Genomic DNA, 18434 nt, shown 5'->3' with positions numbered 1-18434 from the left:
GTGAAATACCAAGGAAGGATGAGTCTCTGGCTCCGCTGGGCGGGACACGCCTGGGAGCAGCCTGCACAGAACGTCTGCCCGCACATTACCCCGTGAGCGCTGCTCCCTCAGCGCGTCCTCTTCCAGAGGAACCACAAGCCAAGGCCAAGGCCACTGCCGTTTCCAACAGGGACCGGCCTTGCCTGCTTGGTGCAAGCATCCCGCAGCTGACCTGAGACAGAAGGAACGGTTACAGGTGCGGAGTCCCTGCTATTTCACATCCTCGCTCACAGCTGGTCTCCACCTTCACAAGGAACAGCAGCCACAGAACGGGCTGCAGGCCTCCCTGCCTCCCCGTGGCGATGCACTGGTTGTGTTCTGTCCTCACGGCGCACACCTTATTGTACTGACCTCAGCTCTATTTTTTTTAAACATTTATATTGATTTCAGAGAGGAAGGGAGAGGGAGAAACATCAATGATGAGAGAGAATCACTGATTGGCTGCCTCCTGCACACCTAGGAATTGAGACTGCAACCTGGGCATGTGCCCGACTGGAACTGAACCCGGGACCCTTCAGTCTGCAGGCCGACACTCTATCCACTGAGCCATACCAGCCAGGGCCTGGCCTCATCTCTACAGAGCTTTTAAATACGGTCAGCAACTCAAGCTCTTTGAGATTAGCTAAGCAAAGGGACACTGGTCTGGCTGCACATCTGCAGTCACATGGAGCACTCCAGGAGTGAGAAGCAGTTCAGTGAACCAGCAATGAAACGGCTCCATGAGCGGATCCATGAGCAGATCTGAAGGGGCCTAGACTGGCATGAACGGCTGCTTCCGACCTTCTCTATCATCCTGTGAGCTCCAGGAGGAACTAAGGTCAAAGCAGACACACTTCTCCAAGTGGTACACAACGGCACACTGCCAAGTGCCACTGCGCATGCACTGCACTCAAACCGAGCAAAGCAAGGAAACAGCTCACCACGGACGTCACACTGGACGGGAGGGGGACTAAACGCGAAGCCTCAGCCCACTGCTCCCGGTGCCGGTAACGACCAGACCCAGTCCCCCGCTGCCATCGAACCGGCGCCACCTCGGGACCTGCATTCGGTTCCGTTTGGTGGCGCTGGAAACCATGACTTGGCATCCAGGCCTAGAGGAGGGGACCTCGGCCTTGGCATTTCTTTCAATCCCAGTGCATCCACGTGAACATTTCCCCCAGACCTGCGTGCGTTACCATCACCACCACGTGGAGGGCCCCGCTCTCACCGGGACCGGAGCCTGCCGACACACGGGACGCGCACTTTGTGACAGCCGGGCACCGGGACTTCCGGTCCTCATTGTTTTGAGTTTTTTCAATCCTCACCCGAGGCCATTTTCCCATTGACTTCTAGGGAGAGTGGAAGAAAGAGGGGAAGACAGAGAGACGTGGATGAGAGAAACACATCGATTGGTTGTCTCCTGCATGCACCCCAACCAGGGCCCAGCCAGGGAGGAGCCTACAGCTGAGGTACATGCCCTTGACCGGGATTGAACCCAGGACCATCTGCAGGCCAACGCTCTACTCAGCAAGCCAAACTGGCCAGGGCTGGTCCTCACTTCTCTTAACCAGCAAAAGGTGCTTCAGCACCTGTGCCAGCGAGAGGCCCGGGAGACCAAGAGCAGGTTCCGGGAGCGCATTCACTCACGCACCCGCGCCCCCCAAGCATCACCAGGTCCGAGGTCCGCGGCCACCCAGGGAGATGGCGCTGCCGACAGGCTGAGAGGAGGCTGCAGGACGAAGCCCACTCTGCTGGGACCTTGACCTTGGGAAAGGCCTCTGGGGAAGGCAGGCTTCATGCACAGTGAGGCCCACAACATGGAACTCCCCTCCGAGTTTAATCCAGTTCGTAATTTTTTAATTAAAATAATAACCACAACAACCTCCACCGAGTGGCTCAGTTGGTCGGAGCATCGTCCTGTCCACCGAAAGGTTTCGGGTTCCGTTCCCAGTCAGGGCACACGCCTAGTTGTGGTTCCATCCCTGGTCGGGAAGCATGTGGGAGGCAATGGCTCAAGGCTTCTCTCTCCCCCTTCTCTCCCCAAAATCAATAAAAACATCCTTGGGTGAGGATTTTTAAAAACACACAACTGGCACTTGCAACTCCAAAGCCCTCTGGAATTCTGTCCTCTCTGAACAAACTACATTATCAACGCTTTACCCAACTGGCCCTCTTCACAGAACCACTGGGATGTCCAGGGGGAATCAACCCTGCGTGTGTGCCCTGCTTACGACTGCTTCTCAGCACACACCCGTCACTCACACCCGTGCACCAGCGCCGCACCGGCCACAATGGACCCAGTTCTATTTATAACCGAGGGACGCGGTTCTCACTCCCACCCCAGGCCTTGCTTCCAAACCTGCGCCAGCTCTGCGGGCAGCCGTTTGTTTGTTACATAAAGGCCGCGTTAGACTTCCCGGCCAGCGGGGCTTCTCGGCGGGCCCTGGAGAGAAAACGGGATTATGGCCGCCTCCGTGCACCGCGTTCTCTCACCGCCAGCGGCAGCGGCGGGGGCTGCGGGGGCTGCAGCAGGGGGGCGGGCCCGCAGGCGGACAGCTTCCCCGCTCCCTCCGCACCCGGTCCAGGGTTAAAAGCCATCCTAACGTGCTCCAGCCCAGCGTCTTCCCAGCCAGGATGCACTGAAACCAGACGGAACAAAGGCCTGCCCTTTCCCCAGAGGAAAGCGGGAGCGGGCAGCACCCCCTCTTCCCCCCGACCAGCCCCCTCGGAGCGGGAGGCGGGCGGGCGCAGGGACAGCCGCCCCTCAGCGTCTCCTGCTGTCGTCACTGATGACGACCTCCTCTCTGATGACAACAGCCGCGCCATCGGTAAGTGTGCTCTCCAAGAGCCACAAGCACGGCTCGAGGGGTCCTTACCCAGCAGCTGCTCAGATTTCCCCCTAAGCTCCTCGGCTGAGACCCAGGCTATGCCAACTGCTGGGTATTTTTAGGGTAAATTCTTAGGTATTGGAAAAACAAATGCATTCGACTGGCTTTTCTAAAAAGATCACTTCCTACAGACTCCTTCCTGACAAGGCCTCACGGCACATGCTAAACTCTGACGTGGAAAACAGCCTTTCTCCCCACGGCGGGAGAGCAGAGAACAGGTTCCGTTCTACATCTTCCCTAATAGACGAGGCCAGCGGTTAGCAAACACTCTCCTGGGTGTCTGTCTGTCTGTCTGTCCGTCTTACAATGGCCTCGGCAGGACCAGGGCCCGGGCAGGTCCCCAGGAAGCGAGCACGGAGACGTTCACGTCGGGTCAGTCCCATCTTTCTCACTCGGTTTCCTGGGCCGACAGCGCAGGCCACGCAGCGGCAGCTCACAGTCCGGCCAGAGCAGCCTGCTCAGTGGTCAGTCCCCGCACGGTGGTCACGACTTAGAACTGGGTGCGGCCCACTCGGCTCCCTTGTTTCCCGGTTACGGAGCCCTCTGCCGTCTGAGCTGGAAAGGAAGCTCTCTCACCAGCACTCCAGGGAACGTGCTCGGGGCACCCGTGGTCACTCGTTCGGCTCGGACCCTCCTCTCAGAGGCCCATGTGGAGAGGGCATTCCGCTTGGAGGGGGCCGGGGGCCTGGGAATTCGCGGAGGTTCATTTCTACGCCCCAACAGAGGAAGCCATCAACTGACCAAACAATCTCACCCTCTTCTTCACTTTCCTAACAAGCTGCATGTGTGTACGAAGAATAAATTAGCATCCATTTTCTTCAATTAACTGTTAATAAAACATGCTCCCGTGCTCCCCCTCCTCCTCAGAACAACTGTTTCCTGCCCAACCGAGACATGGCAAGGGCTTCCCCATTCTCCCTACCCCCCCCCACACACACACACCAAGCACTGACCCCAACCCATCAGGCTGGTCCCACAGCCAAGCGCCGGGAACGCCGCCCTTGGGGAAAGTGCGGGGCCAGCACTACCCCCACCCCCAGCAGCGATGAGCCTGCGCACCCAGGCCCCTGCCGGGAGGCGGCCGGCTGTGGGCACACACTGGCTCCCAGGCACACACGGGAGGCGGCAGGCTGTGGGCACACACCGGCTCCCAGGCACACACGGGAGGCGGCAGGCTGTGGGCACACACTGGCTCCCAGGCACACACGGGAGGCGGCAGGCTGTGGGCACACACCGGCTCCCAGGCACACACGGGAGGCGGCAGGCTGTGGGCACACACCGGCTCCCAGGCACACACGGGAGGCGGCAGGCTGTGGGCACACACTGGCTCCCAGGCACACACGGGAGCCCGGCCAGGGGCTCCCGATGGACCTGTCACCAGCTTTGGCTTAACGCTGTGGCCTCCCAGATACATCAATACGCAAAACAATGGACTTAGGAGAACATAACTCAGAGTCCATTAACATAAGCAGGATATGCTGTTTCTTTACCCAGCAATTTAAGAAAAATTACTCCAAAGCCAAATAAAGGTTCATTATTGACACGAGTCCCTGAAAAATGAAGGTTTCTGGTAGCCTCTGCAAGACAGTGTCACAGAAAACGAAGACTCGGACTGAGACACATCATCCACAAAGACTGGGGTTCCCGTATGTGGCTCCCCACCCCCTACCCCGAAAGCTGCGCCCCTGACGGAGGAAGGAGGCCACGTCCTGCCACAACAGGGACTCGTTCGCCAACAGCCGGGCTTATTCTCCAAGGGCTTCCGCCGAGCTGCCGGGCAGCGGCAGGTTCATTCTCACCACAAACGCCGGTCCCCAGAGCAGCGCTAACCTGCGCCGGCCTCACACACGGCGTCTGAAAGCTTCTGTGGGTTAATTGGCACAGCCACCACTCGGGCCCGGAGCCTCCGGAGGGGCCTGTGCGGTACCAGCAGCATCCTAAGGATCTGTGAGGCTGCACGGAGGAATCTCCTTTGCATTTCAAACAAGTTTCCCCAAAATAAGAGCCTTTTGATGAAATGAAATTCCGATCCCACCTCCTTCTCCGGAGAAAACAGCCCTCGTGGGAGAACCACTGCCGGTTCTCCAGCCCCCACACAGCGGTGACTGACCCCCCATCTCCCGGCACCGTGTACACCTCGCTCGGTAACCCGCGGCACTGCCTGGCCTGGCTGGAAGGCTGGCATTATTGGAAAATACTGACTGACTGTTAGCATTTTGGGACTTTCCGTTTGTTCTGATTTCAAGCTCTGAGGGGCTTCCAGCGGGATTCATCTGGTAAAATACTCCCCTTTCTAACCGTACCCACAGCTCCCATCCCCCAAACCCTCACCTCCGCACCAGACAGCTCACCCATCACAGACCCGAGGAGCTTCCCACAGAGGCCACGCCCAGCTCGTAGTGACTGCAGCCCAGCGTCCCACTGGTCACCCAGAAGCCCAATCTGTTAGGCTAGCGCTTTACAACAGCATATACTTAACAGCTCAAAATTCCAAGAAAGTACTCATACTATTGTATTATCATATTTAAAATCAAGGATTGTAATGTGAAAAGACAACAAAGACAGATCTCCTCCATAAATTAAAAACTACATGTTTCTGGTCTAAGATCCCATGTCTAGTCTGTAAAATCAACATTATTTTAAGTTTAAAAACATATTTTAATTTCTCACTTTTTAAATGTTTAAAAGTAAAGCTTTTCAAAAAATGTTATTTATGTTTATTTATGTAAATGTCTTCAGTTATCTTGTGCAAGGCAGGCAGTAATTTTATTTTATTTACTTTTTTAAAAAAAATATTTTATTTATTTTTGTACAGAGAGGAAGGGAGAGAGATAGTTAGAAACATCAATGAGAGAGAGTCATCGATCAGCTGCCACTTGCACACCCCCTACTGGGGATATGCCCGCAACCAAGGTACATGCCCTTGACCGGAATCGAACCCGGGGCCCTTCAGTCCCCAAGCCGATGCTCTATCCATTGAGCCAAACCGGTCCCGGACAGGCAGTAATTTTAATGGTTGATTAATACTGGTCTTAATCAAACCACCTTCCCTGCTCACACGTGTCAGAGTAACTTCCTCGGCCTCCAGGGGCTGAGGCCCCAGGTCCTGACTGGGCCGGTCCTGTAAGGGAGCGGGGAGAGCCCCGGGCACAGAGGGACACTGGCTCAGAGCAGAGCTCTCCATAACCGCCCAACCTCGCTGACAGTGTTTCTAAGGCGCATCCTACTCCCCCCGAGCTGGGCAGAACTGCAGGCCTCAGTCAGCGCTAGAGAACAGCCCGATCCACCCTGCACGAGCTGCTGATGCGGAGAAGCAGGAAGCAGGAAGCCTGCCTGGGAACCCTGGGAAGACTCAGTAAGACAAGAGAACACGGAAAAGATAAGATACGTAACAGAGCATGGTGCAGGCCGGTCCCTGTATCTCAGCCGTCTTTCTATTTGCTCACCTGCTTCCTATTGTCCCTCACAGCGGCCCCCAGCCACAAAATGCAGCCTCAATTATATTTCTGGTCAACTGATATAATCCCGGATTTTGTTTAACTATAAACATGAAGGCTAGAGGTTTTCTAGATATTAAACAATTTTTTTAAAATAACCACCATCCAACCCAAAATAGTAGGCTCGTGATGTTTCCTACTCGGATAGAACACTAATCAAGTTGTTTTGCTTGTCATTCTGGCCCTGGAATCGTTTGGAAATCTTAACACAGAGCTATCTTCAATTCACCGTTCCCAGGGCACAAAAGTCAGGAATGCAGGCTTTCTGTAAATCCATTTACTGCTTTCAAGCTGTCAACTGGTCAGCAGGTACAGTGTTTTAATCAAGAAGAAAAATATTTACATTTCCAACACAGAGAACATTTGGAGTTACGCTGGCTGGCTCAGGCTGTGTCCGCGCCATGTGCAGCCTGTGTACTCACTGAGGGTCACGGCACCTGATCTCCTCCCGTTTGCTGCTGTGGCTTCTCCAACGGCTCTGCGCATGGCCAGCGGAAAACCTCACGTTTTTTGGAAAACCAATGCAGCCACAGTGTTTCCAGACCGGCCTCCAAAGCTGAACTTGGGTGTTGGCAACACTTCGAAAAGTTCAAATCCTGCCAGACAAAATCCAAACACTCTTATTAGGACTGAATTGCAGTTAGCAGCAGCCGTGTGAACAGTGGACTTCAAACCCTTTATAAAACTGCGATTCCTCTCGGAATGTGACGGCATTCCCAGTTCTCCTCCTGTAAGCAATGTGTCTTCACCCGGGACACTCTGACTTGAACAAGAAACAGACCAGACTGAAAACCACCGCAGAGGCGGCTTCTCAGGCACCCGTCCCTCCGCCTCCCGGGCCGGCCCGTCCCCCCCGCACCCCTGTGCCGGCGCCACCTGCTCACTCAGTTGTAAGAAAGACAAGTTCCTTGGACATTAAGTTAGGACATCTAGTATCTGCCAAATGTTTCAAGGAATCCTCATCAGATCAAATGACAGCACTGACGTTTACGTAACCAGGCTGTGAGGGAGAAATGCACGCTTCGTTTCAGTGGTTTGAACATTCATGTTTCCAATAAGGAAGGAACCGTAAGGCTGGGTAGCAAGCCCCCGCTGAGCAAAGGAACCAGGCGCAGGTCCTGAGGCGCGGGAGGCCGCGCGGGGTGGGGGGCAGGGCGCTCCCATCCGCCTCCAGACCACGCTCAGGAGAGGCTCTGGCGCCGTCTGCAGTCGGACGTCACTATTTCTCTCTCACTTCCTGTGGCAGCACTGCACTCATTGAATATATACATGTTTTTCTTTTACAATGATTACAGAGAGGAAGGGAGAGGGAGAGAGAAACATCAATGATGAGATAGAAACGGATCGGCTGCCTCCCGCACACCCCACACTGGGGATGGAGCCCGCAACCCGGGCGTGCACCCCTGACTGGAATTGAACCCGGAATCCTTCAGTCTACAGGCTAACGCTTTATCCACTTAGCCACACCAGCCAGGGCCCATTTCGCTTACTAAAATTCCGTATTTTGCTCTAAAACGGAACCTGAGTTAGGGACGTGGCCGAGAGTTCTCAGCACGAGCCCGCAGCACTCTGCACGGCAGGCCTGCTCCTCGCACACAGGCTGCCCGGCCCAGCGCCGCCCAGCACTCCCCGGCTGCGGCCTCAGGAGGCGGGAGGAAGGCCTCTGGACCCGGCCTGGGCGGTTCGAAAGGAACTGCGCCTCCCGTGGGAGGTAATCAAGTTAATGACATGAAATAAAGACCGCAAATCACAGGGGCTTCTTGCTTCCCGGGGCAACAGCCATGAAGCCACCGGCTCAATGTCCAGCCTCACACACTGCAGGTTGCATGTCGTGAACCTGCTGGAGCCCCTGTGCGCACGGGATGTGCTCAGTGTCCTCAACCCTACCCTTCACCCCTCACCCTCACCCCTCACCCCTCACCCCCATCCCTCACCCCCACCCCTCACTCCCACCCCTCAGCCCCCACCCCTCACCCCTCACCCCCATCCCTCAGCCCTCACCCCTCAGCACCACCTCTCACCCCTCACCCTCACCCCACCCCCACCCTTCACCCCTCACCTCCACCCCTCACTCCCACCCCTCAGCCCTCACCCCTCAGCCCCCACCCCTCACCTCCACCCCTCACCCCTCACCCCCACCCCTCAGCCCCATAAGCCACCTCTGAACTAAGTGCACACTCCGCCCATAAGCTCACTTCCCTTAGCTTAGAACTGAGGTTCAAAACCTAACCGCAAAGCAGTGCCATCACTTATGCTCCATCCTGAAAATCCCCATTCCTCTAAACCCTCACTCCTAAGCCGAGAGGATTCTAAGGAAAAAACAAGCCATGGCCAGAGGTGAACTCAGGGAACTTGTCCAGAAAGGCCGTGCTCGACAGGAATGAACCAGCAGGCACGGGGTCACAGAGAACACGCGAGGAACATGCCAAAGAGTGAAAACCATTGGTGAGCAGACGATCCCCTCAGTTCTCACAAAAGCCGCTCAGAAGACGGCGCCCGTTATTCTTTGGTCCCGGGGCCGAGAGGAGCCCGTCCGGGCACCAACCACCTGGAAAAGGCAGATTCCGCAGATGAACAGGCAGCATTTCTACCACCGAGTCCGTGTGCTGTGTCTGTGCGATGTTAGCACGGTCCCACAAACACCGCACTGGCCACTAGAAAGACACGTGTGTGAAATTAGCACGCATGCAAGGCTTCAGGAACACGGCTTCTGTCTGCTCGGCTGCTGGCAGCCAGGGTAGAGGCGGGAGCACAGAGCATGAGCTTTCTTTGTTTGCTTCCAAGGCAGAGATTATGCAGCTTAAAGAACGAACTCCATGTTTATGGGCTCATAAAGTTTAGTGCTTAACTGCAGGGATTTCTTGGAAATTTTCACAGGACTCTGGATCCCAACAGTATTACCTCTCTGCTCTTTGCATGTAAGTGAAAAGCAGGACCAAGTTAGGGACAGAGAAAAGCCGGAGTGGAAGCAGGGCAGCACCGGGGAAGCCGGGGGCAGGCCTCCCTCCCGAGGAAACACTCGCCCAGCACGGCCAGTACCTTCCCGGAACTCGTTCCGCAGCTCCTCCGCCGTCCAGTTGCAGGAGGTGATCAGGAAGAAGCCTTCCGGTCGCAGCACCCTGGAGAGAGCGCTCACGTACTGCCTCCTCTTCTGGGCGGCGCCGTCAGGACTCAGGCTTATGGCATCCAAGGTCCCTTTGTCCACGCAGACGTGGAAGCCAGACAGCTCCGCGGGGAGATGCAGGAAGTCCTCCACCTGCACGAGGAGCGGGCCGAGGTGAGAACCACCGCCACACCGTCTTCGCCGGCTTTCAAAGTGATCCGTAAAGCATCATTCGTTCCCATGGCCTTTTACACGTGAAAACATACTTCCAACTTCATAGTTCACTTTTATGTGCTTCGTTCCAAGATCACGAAAGCTAAGATTAGTGAGAGACGGTGTTTCCTGGACATCCCACATCTATAATATAAGACGTGGAAGCAAATCAAAGCCGGGTGTGGTGCCCAGTCGGCCAGCTCGCACCAGAGCCCGCGGGGACTTCTGCTGAAAAGCGGAGTATCTGAGCTATTCCTAAAAAGACAACAATCCTGGGAGCTCAGACAGGCCGCTGGGAATAAGATGGTTTTCAGCGAAGATGACAGATTGTATGACCTGAAATCAAAGGTAAATGCAAGTTCTTTTGCTTTGACTCAGCAGCTAACAGAGCAACGAAGGGACGTAATGACCAGCATGAAGCTTACGAAGTTCAACGGCTGTCTCCACCGCAATCACTTAACTTCAAACACGCCACTCACTTTAGAATCCGCTCCCCGGCATCGCCTGTTTCAATAACCGATGGCATTACAGGCACTTGAAACAGGGAGCTGCCCCACTTCATCAATTATTCAAAGTAATCTGCCAATAAACTTAATTCTGAAAAGCTACTTTGAAAAAGTAACCACACGATTAGCTGATTATTCACAGAAGCTAACTAGCCATAATGTATTACCCAAAGAGCCCTTGGTGTCTGCCTTGAAAATGAGCCCTTATGTGTGTATCATGGGTTTCCTCTCCCTCATGCCCCAGTAGTCATTGTACCGGAAGCACTAATGGCCACCGCTCCTAAGAGCTAAGTTTGGAGAATTCGCTATCCTAAATGCCTGTATGAAAGTACACATTTATTCAACAAATATTTCATAGACATCCATTAAATGGAGTTTTTCAGGCTCTGGGAATGTACCCGCAAACCGGAGAGAAAAGCTCACTCATGAGAACACACTGTCTGTCCTCTCACGGGGAGAGCGGCTGAGGGGCGAGAACTGCTCTGGAAGGGGGTCAGGAAAGGCCTAAGTCTGGGGCAACCTCCGAGCCGAGACGCAGGAGGAGGAGCCGCACAAGCTCACATCCGGGCAAAAGGACTGTGGGCAGAGAGCAGCGGGGATGGCGCCTGGAGGACAGGCCTGACGTGTTTGAGAAGCAGAGCTGTGACTCAGCCCTGGGATAAGGAGGGAAAGAGGAGAGAAACGGGAAGAGCAGTGCTACAGGGAAACGCCTGGAGGCTGGTGAACAGAAGTCCCAGTGCTGATTTGCTTTTGTTTTTTTAATTGGTGTCAGAGAGGATGAGAGAGGGAGAGAGACTTCAATGATGAGAGAGAATCATGGATTGGCTGCCTCTGGCACACCCCACACTGCAGATCGAGCCTGCAACCGGGCATGTGCCCTGACCAGGAATCAAACCCCGATCGCCTGGTTCCTAGATCAATGCTCAACCACTGAGCCATGTCCGTCAGGCCTGATTTACACTTCAAGCCACCACACTGATGCTGCTTTGGCAGCACATATGCTAAAATTGGAACAATACAGAGATTAGCATGGCCCCAAAGCAAGGATGACACACAAATTTGTGAAGTGTTCCATATTCATAAATAAATAAATAAACAAATAAATAAATGTTTTTAAAAAACGCCACGCTGGCTGCCCTGTGGCAGAGGCCAAATAAGAGGCTACTGTAGTTGCCTGGACAGGAAATGGTGGCTGGGATTTGGGAGGGAGCATTGGAACTATCCAGGAAGAATTACGTTCCTGATTGGCTTTGAAGATAAAACCTGGCTGGTTTGGCACAGTAGACAGAGTGTCGGCCTGTGGACTGCAGAGTCCCGGGTTCGATTCTGGTCAAAGGCACATGCTCAGGGTGCAGACTCGATCCTCGGTAGGGGACATGCAGAAGGCAGCCAATCAATGATTCTCTCTCATCACTGATGCTTCTAACTCTCCCTTTCTCTTCCTTTCTGAAACCAATAAAAATATATTAAAAAAAGAAAGAACCAGTCACTGAATTTGACAGTTCTTTTAGGAAAAAACAAAAAACAAACAGAATTGGATACAGAACTTAAAGGAAAGAGAGGAATCCAGGAAGACTCTTTGGGTTTTGGGTTAGTGCACCTGGTAAATAAATGATGGTATCTTTAGAAATGGGAAGGGACTTGGGGGGGAGTGGGTGCAGGTTTAAGTATCCTTTTGGACTAATTGAGAGCTTATTAGCTCTCCAGGTGGATCTGTAAAAAAGCAGCTTTTACAAAATGCTAGAGCTCAGAGCAGATGCCTAAGCTAGAAATATAAATGCCAGACACGTCATCTCCTCAGAGATCACAGAAATAACCAGAGTATTCTTGGGTGGCATTATCCCGCTTTACACATTTCCAACTTTCTGATCTAACTCAAACTCGGGCATTGCCTGTGTGTCCGCAGACACAGGAAGTGGGGGGGACGCGCACAGGAAGTGGGGGGGACGCGCACAGGAAGAGGGGAGGGACGCGCACAGGAAGTGGGGAGGGACTCGCACACCTGCACAGGAGGAGGAAAATGACTTCCCCTAGCCGATGAAACTAAGCAGTTTAATACGGTTCTTAACATCATTCCATTTTGGACTGTTGGATTGACATACATTAGAAATATTTAAGTTTTATAACTTTTATTAGAAATAAAAATAACATAGTAATGTAAGTAATACTTACCTTCAACGTGATGTTCGATAACCCTTCTCTCTCTATAATACTTCTGGAAAGCTGTATCGCAGAGGGTGAGTAATCGATGCCAGTAATGTTAGAGAAACCGAGCTTTGCCTGGAGACAAAGAAGCAGTTTTAAACTTTAGTTTTAAAATGTTTTAATATCCTGTTTTGCCTATGAATTATAATATCCCTTTAGGACTGGGACTGTCATTCACTTTGAATAGATCAAGTAATGTATACAATCCAATAATCTATAACGCTTAAATTTTATGTAGAATCAAAACAGAAACTGGAAATTTAAATCTATAGAATGTGACAAATCCTTTGCCTTTATGTTTTATTTCTTTTTTCAAAAGGACATTCAATTTCTCAAAGCCAATGAGAATACTTGTACGTTTATTTCTGCCCTCAAGCAGAAAAGTATAGTGTTAACTTCTGATGCTAACATGCTCTGGTTCACACACATAAATCGAGCATAAATTTTACTTAACACAAATTAAATCATATGACTACATTTATTGCATATGAAATAAGTCCTTGATTTAAAAGTCCCTTTAGCCCAGCCAGTATGGCTCAGTGGTTGAGCACATGCCCAGGTGTGGGCTTGATCCCCTGGTATGGGGCATGCAGAAGGCAGCTGATCAACGATTCTCATCATTGATGTTTCTCCCGCCCCCCTTCTTCTCTGAAATCAATAAAAATATATTAAATAAGTAAATGGTAGAGATTGTAAGAATGGGTTAAAAAATGTGACCTAACTATGTGCCAGCTATAAGAAACTGACGAGTGGCTCCCTGGGGGGAAGGGTGTGGCCATACAGATGGCAGAAGAGAGGTTCCTGGGAGGAGCTACTCTGTATCCTGTGATGATTACATGAATCTCTACCTGTGTTAAAATTCATAAAACTGTAATAAAAAAGAGTCAATTTTGCAATACGTTAATTTTTTTAAATTTAAAAAAATTATGAGCAAATTTATTCTCATAATAGGACTCGGATCCTGTAGCTTTTCATTTAGTTCCTTCACCCCGTCCAGGCGGCATCCCTTTAGTACCCTGTGACTTCCCAAAGTAGGTGGTATGCTTGCTTTACTACTTTAATTTAAATGGTTAGTATCCTCCACTGCCAGTTTTCTAATTTTCACTTTAAAATTGGGCTGTAACACAAATAATAAAAGTACCAACAAGTTCAACCAGGAGAGCACCATTTCCGGTTCCAATATCAAGCACCGAAGCATCCGTTGGGATCTTGTGTTTTTGCATCCACCTTATGAGTCGATTCATACTCTCCTCCCCAAACCTATCAGAAACAGAGAGTTGGTTAATCAAACAACAGAGGGTGCCGAAATCAGTTTGGCTCAGTGGATAGAGGTCAGCCTTCGGACTGAAGGGTCCCAGGTTCGATTCCGGTCAAGGGCATGTACCTTGGTTACGGGCACATCCCCAGTGGGGGGTGTGCAGGAGGCAGCTGATTGATGATTCTCTCTCATCGATGTTTCTAACTCTCTATCCCTCTCTCTTCCTCTCTGTAAAAAAAATCAATAAAATATATATTTTTTAAAAAGCTAACATTTAAATATATATATGTATATATATATGTATGTATATATATATATACATATATATATATATATATATATATTTAAGAGGGATATACAGCCAAGTTACAATGACAATCCATTGAAGCAGATCAGCCATATACTCCATTAAACCATTTTGGAAAGTAAAGGGTATTAACTGTGACTGCTTAAGCTTCATCTTTACTATTATTTAGAAAAGACACACAGAAGAATAAACAGAATACATAAGGTTGGTATATTACTTATTAATGTTTCTCTCCATCAGCATTGACAATTGTATGTATTGATGGCTCAACATTTTATTGCTTATTTAAAAAGGATAATTGTAGGAAGAGAGTAATTTCCTAATACTATCATCAAGTTTAAATCCAGGTCATTAAAAGACAGAGGTTCTTTAAATCCAACAACTAAAGCCAGAATTGGTTCAAGGTTGCCAAGATTTTCAGCCTATCCTCTTTGGGATACAACTTAAAACAAAAAGACAGACAGACACACACACACACAGTCTTCGGATTCCACTGTTTTCTATAACTCACCAGACTTCTCCCGTGTCTCCATATTCTTGGAAAGTGTGCAGTTCCCGCGCATACACAGCATCCCAACTACAGAAATAACCAAATGCAAAGCAAGATTCTTCAGTTAAACGGAATTAAACTTATATTTCTAATAGGTTACAGAGGTTTATGCCCGATCTGTGTGGCTCAACCCATCCTATTCCAGATCAGGGCATGTGCCCGGAGTTACAGGTTCGATCCCCAGTAGAGGGCGTGCAGGGGGCAGCTGATCCATGATTCTCTCTCATCATTTTTTAAAAAATATATTTTATTGATTTTTCAGAGAAAAAGAGAGAGGGATAGAGAGTTAGAAACATCGATCAGCTGCCTCCTGCACACTCCCCACCGGGGATGCGCCTGCAACCAATGTACATGCCCTTGACCGGAATCGAACCTGGGACCCTTCAGTATGCTGGCCTATGCTCTAGCCCACATGTGTCAAACACAAGGCCCGCGGGCCAAATCCAGCCCGCCAGGCCTTGCAATGTGGCCCGCACAGCGCTGTCATCACTGCACTCCGCTGTCAGTTTATGACATTGTCAGTTTATGACTGTTCAGTAAACCATTCGGCCCGCGATTTAGGCTGGATTTTAGATTTTGGCCCCTTCTCTGATTGAGTTCGACACCCCTACTCTAGCCACTGAACCACTCCGATTTCGGCTCTCTCATCATTGATGTTTCTATCTCTTTTCCATCTCCCTTCTTCTCTGAACTCAACAAAAATATATTTTTAAATAAACTAATACTTATTTTTTAAAATTAAAATACAGCCGGGACCGGTTTGGCTCAGTGGATAGAGCGTCGGCCTGTGGACTGAAAGGTCCCGGGTTCGATTCCAGGCAAGGGCATGTACCTTGGTTGCGTGCACATCCCCAGTCGGGGGTGTGCAAGAGGCAGCTAATCGATGATTCTCTCTCATCGATGTTTCTGGCTCTCTATCTCTCTCCCTTCCTCTCTGTACAAAATCAATAAAATATATTAAAAAAAAATTAAAATACATTCGTGTTATCAATGAGTTCACAATAACTCAAATCTCAACATCTCAGTGTTTGAAAAATGAAAGACAGACTAGCATCACAAGCTTACACAGGTAAAGCACTCAGAACAACATGTGACACACGAAAAGGCTGTGTTAGCTTTAAAAAAACAAAACAAAAAAAAAAACAAATTTGTTCGAGGATCCCTTAGTCCCAAACACAAGTCCAAACTTCCCGTTTAAAATGTGGGGAAACGGGGATTTTTCTACCAAGACAATGGAACTCACCCAAGACAAGCTCAGCTCGCAGGATGCGTAACGATTTACTCACACCTTTTCAGTCCAGTCCTCTTCTTCCTACTGCCCCCCCCCCACCCCTCTCCCTTCTCATCCCCCCCCCAGTCCCCTGTCCTCACCGGCCCCTCCACCACCCACCCCTCCACCACCCACCCCTCCACCACTGATTCCTTATGCTCACGGGCCTCCGCTCCAGGCAGGTCCCTCTCCCCCACCCCCACCCCCCCCCCGGGTCACCCGCGGGGAACCCCGCTCCCCCCTCGGAGCTCAATCCGGCCGGGTCCGCCCGGCCGGTCCCTGTCCCGGGCCCAGCCCCCCCGGCTGCCCCCGCCCCTGGGCGCCCCCAGGGTCCGGACCTAAAGGCCTTCCCGGGAGCGGGGCGCCCGGCCCCAAACCCCCGAGCCCACCACAGGTCAGCCCCCTCCAGTCCCCCATCGCCCCAGGAGGCCGGCGGGTCCCCGCCCGCCACGGCCCCGCGGCTCCCCAGCTTCCGAGCCCCGGCCGCCAGCCCTGGTCCCCCACCCGGGGGCGCCGCACTCACTGCTCTCGGGTCCCCAGCGCCGACGGGGCGAAGCCGCCCGCCCCGGGACTGCCCTCCGGGGCCCGCGCCGCCCGCGCCGCGCCGCCGCCCGCGCTCATCCCTCTCCGGCCGGGAGCCGTGGCCGCCATAGAGACGGCGCGGGGCAGAGCGGCGCGCGGAGGGCGCCTCTAGGCGGCGGGAGGCCGCCCTCTCTACTGCTCCCGGCCGCGTGACCTCCCGGCCCCGCCTTCCTCCCAAGTCTGGGTCCCGAACCCCGGCCCGGGCGGGGCTGGACCCCGCCTCCCTCCCCGCCCCTCACATGACGGGGGAGGCACCCCTCCTTCTTGGAGGTGCTCGCCGAGGCCACCAGATTTGGGAGCTGCTGTTTGTAAGGTCTGGCGGTGGGTAAGCCACGCCAAAAACCCAAATGCACAAATCACGTGGTGGGCAGATCTGGGAACTTTTTAAAAAAATATATTTTTATCGCTTTTAGAGAAAAAGGGAGAAGGAGAGAGGGAGAGAGAGAGAGAGAGACATCATTGATGAGACAGAATCACTGATCCGCTGCCTCTTGCACACCCCACACTGGGGGTGGAGTCCGCAAACCAGGCCTGTGCCCTGACCGGAGTGGAACCCTGAGCTCCTGGGTCACAGGTCCTCCCTCAACCACTGAACTACCGGGCTGGGCAGATCTGGGAATCTTTATTTGGCTTTCGGCTACTTTCCTTTGTGGCTGGGATTCTGCCTTAAAAATAACATTCTGGTAAGAAGAAGAAAAAAGTAAAGATAAAAATTATGAACAACAAATACATATCTATCAACAAGTGAACCTAAAAATCAAGTGAATTAAAAATCTGAGGAACAGAATAAATTGGTGAATATAATAGAATCAGGAGCATAGGAAGGGAGTGGACTGATAATTCTCAAGGGAAATGGGGTATGGGGGTGCAGGAGGAGACTGGACAAAAATCATACACCTATGGATGAGGACAGTGCGGGGAGGTAAGGGCTGAGGGTGGGGTGGGAGTTGAGTGGAGGGGAGCTATGAGGGAGAAAAGAGAAACAATTGTAATAATCTGAACAATAAAGATTTATTACATTAAAAAAAAATAACATTCTGGTCTCTTCTAACAGGAAGTCAATAGGAGACATGGGGATTTATGCCCAAAGTAAGGAATGCCCTAGGACCCCACCCCCAAATACGCCCATCAAGGGGATCAGAGTGATGTGGAGGCAAGAGTGCTAAATGAGAGACAAGATGGCGCTGCCCCTCCCCGGGCACCTGGGCACACGCAGACCCCTCACCTCCGTGTGTCTCCGTGTCCTCGCCTGTACCTCGCCCTGAATGGATGGTGTCCGTTCTACCAGATCGCTCCCAGCCAGTGAACTTGAAATTCCTTGGCCTCTTGCTCTAGTTGTGCAGTATAATGTGGAGAGGGCTTACCCACCAAAGCCTGGGGGTGTCCGTAGCAGCGATGAAATGCTGGCAGGTCCGTGTCCCAGGCAAGGATCTCAAAGGCCCCTGGCAGGGCTGCTTCCCACGAGAGGAACGGGTCCTCGGCCACTTTTCTGCTGACTCTGCAGACCCAGGCCTCCGAGGTAAACAACCTCAACAGTTGCCTCTCCAGCCAGAAACCCCAGTTAGGACCGAAAGTGCCTCTTCTCCTCACAAGGCGTCCCCATGGGCAGCCACCAGGGATAGAGTCGGGGGACAGGGGAGGGAGGCCATGTGTGCGGTGATTAAAAAACCCTCCAAAGAGGAAAGTGGCCTCATTACGGAGGAATCAAACCACCAGACACCGTGGCCAATTAGTGCTGCCGGCGAAGGGCTGTTTTCCTCTTCTCTAGACCCAGATGCCGGAGAAAGCAGGCTTGAATGTTGCTGAGTGGGTCTTAGGAAGTTCTGGGTTATAATTAAAGAGCCATGAAAGATAAGGCCGTCTCGTCTGCAATCTGATGTCCTCCCCGCACTGAAGTGGTTACTGCTGTGTGTGATGAATGCTCTAAATTAGGCTTGTGGTATGCAGCCCTGGAAAAACCCTGTTTATGCAGAGTCCCTCCTCTGGTCCAGGATTACCCTGGCTCTTTAGTCCTGGAGGCTGGGAGGACACCACCTC

General features: G+C 52.0%; 1 protein-coding gene across 3 annotated transcripts; it reads right to left on the bottom strand.

Moving 5' to 3' along the window:
• Positions 1-5696: 5696 nt before the first annotated feature.
• On the bottom strand, positions 5697-16497 carry EEF1AKMT2 (EEF1A lysine methyltransferase 2). Of its 3 annotated transcripts, none has more exons than XM_084904622.1 (6): positions 16339-16497; positions 14507-14572; positions 13576-13690; positions 12398-12505; positions 9443-9659; positions 5697-6999 (listed from the first exon to the last, which is right to left on the bottom strand). In XM_084904622.1, the coding sequence occupies exons 1-6, from the start codon at positions 16464-16466 to the stop codon at positions 6905-6907; spliced, it is 729 nt and encodes a 242-aa protein (XP_084760748.1). In that variant the 5' UTR covers positions 16467-16497; the 3' UTR covers positions 5697-6904. The 3 variants fall into 3 exon arrangements, with proteins under 3 accessions (XP_084760748.1, XP_084760750.1, XP_084760749.1); XM_084904624.1 differs by having other exon boundaries at positions 13572-13690; positions 16339-16457; XM_084904623.1 differs by lacking the exon at positions 12398-12505.
• Between the last annotated feature and the right edge of the window lie 1937 nt (positions 16498-18434).

The sequence above is a fragment of the Pipistrellus hanaki genome (genome assembly GCF_964339955.1).
Source record: "Pipistrellus hanaki genome assembly, chromosome: 14".
NCBI classification, from domain to species: domain Eukaryota; kingdom Metazoa; phylum Chordata; class Mammalia; order Chiroptera; family Vespertilionidae; genus Pipistrellus; species Pipistrellus hanaki.
This window is presented reverse-complemented; position numbering and strand designations above follow the sequence as displayed.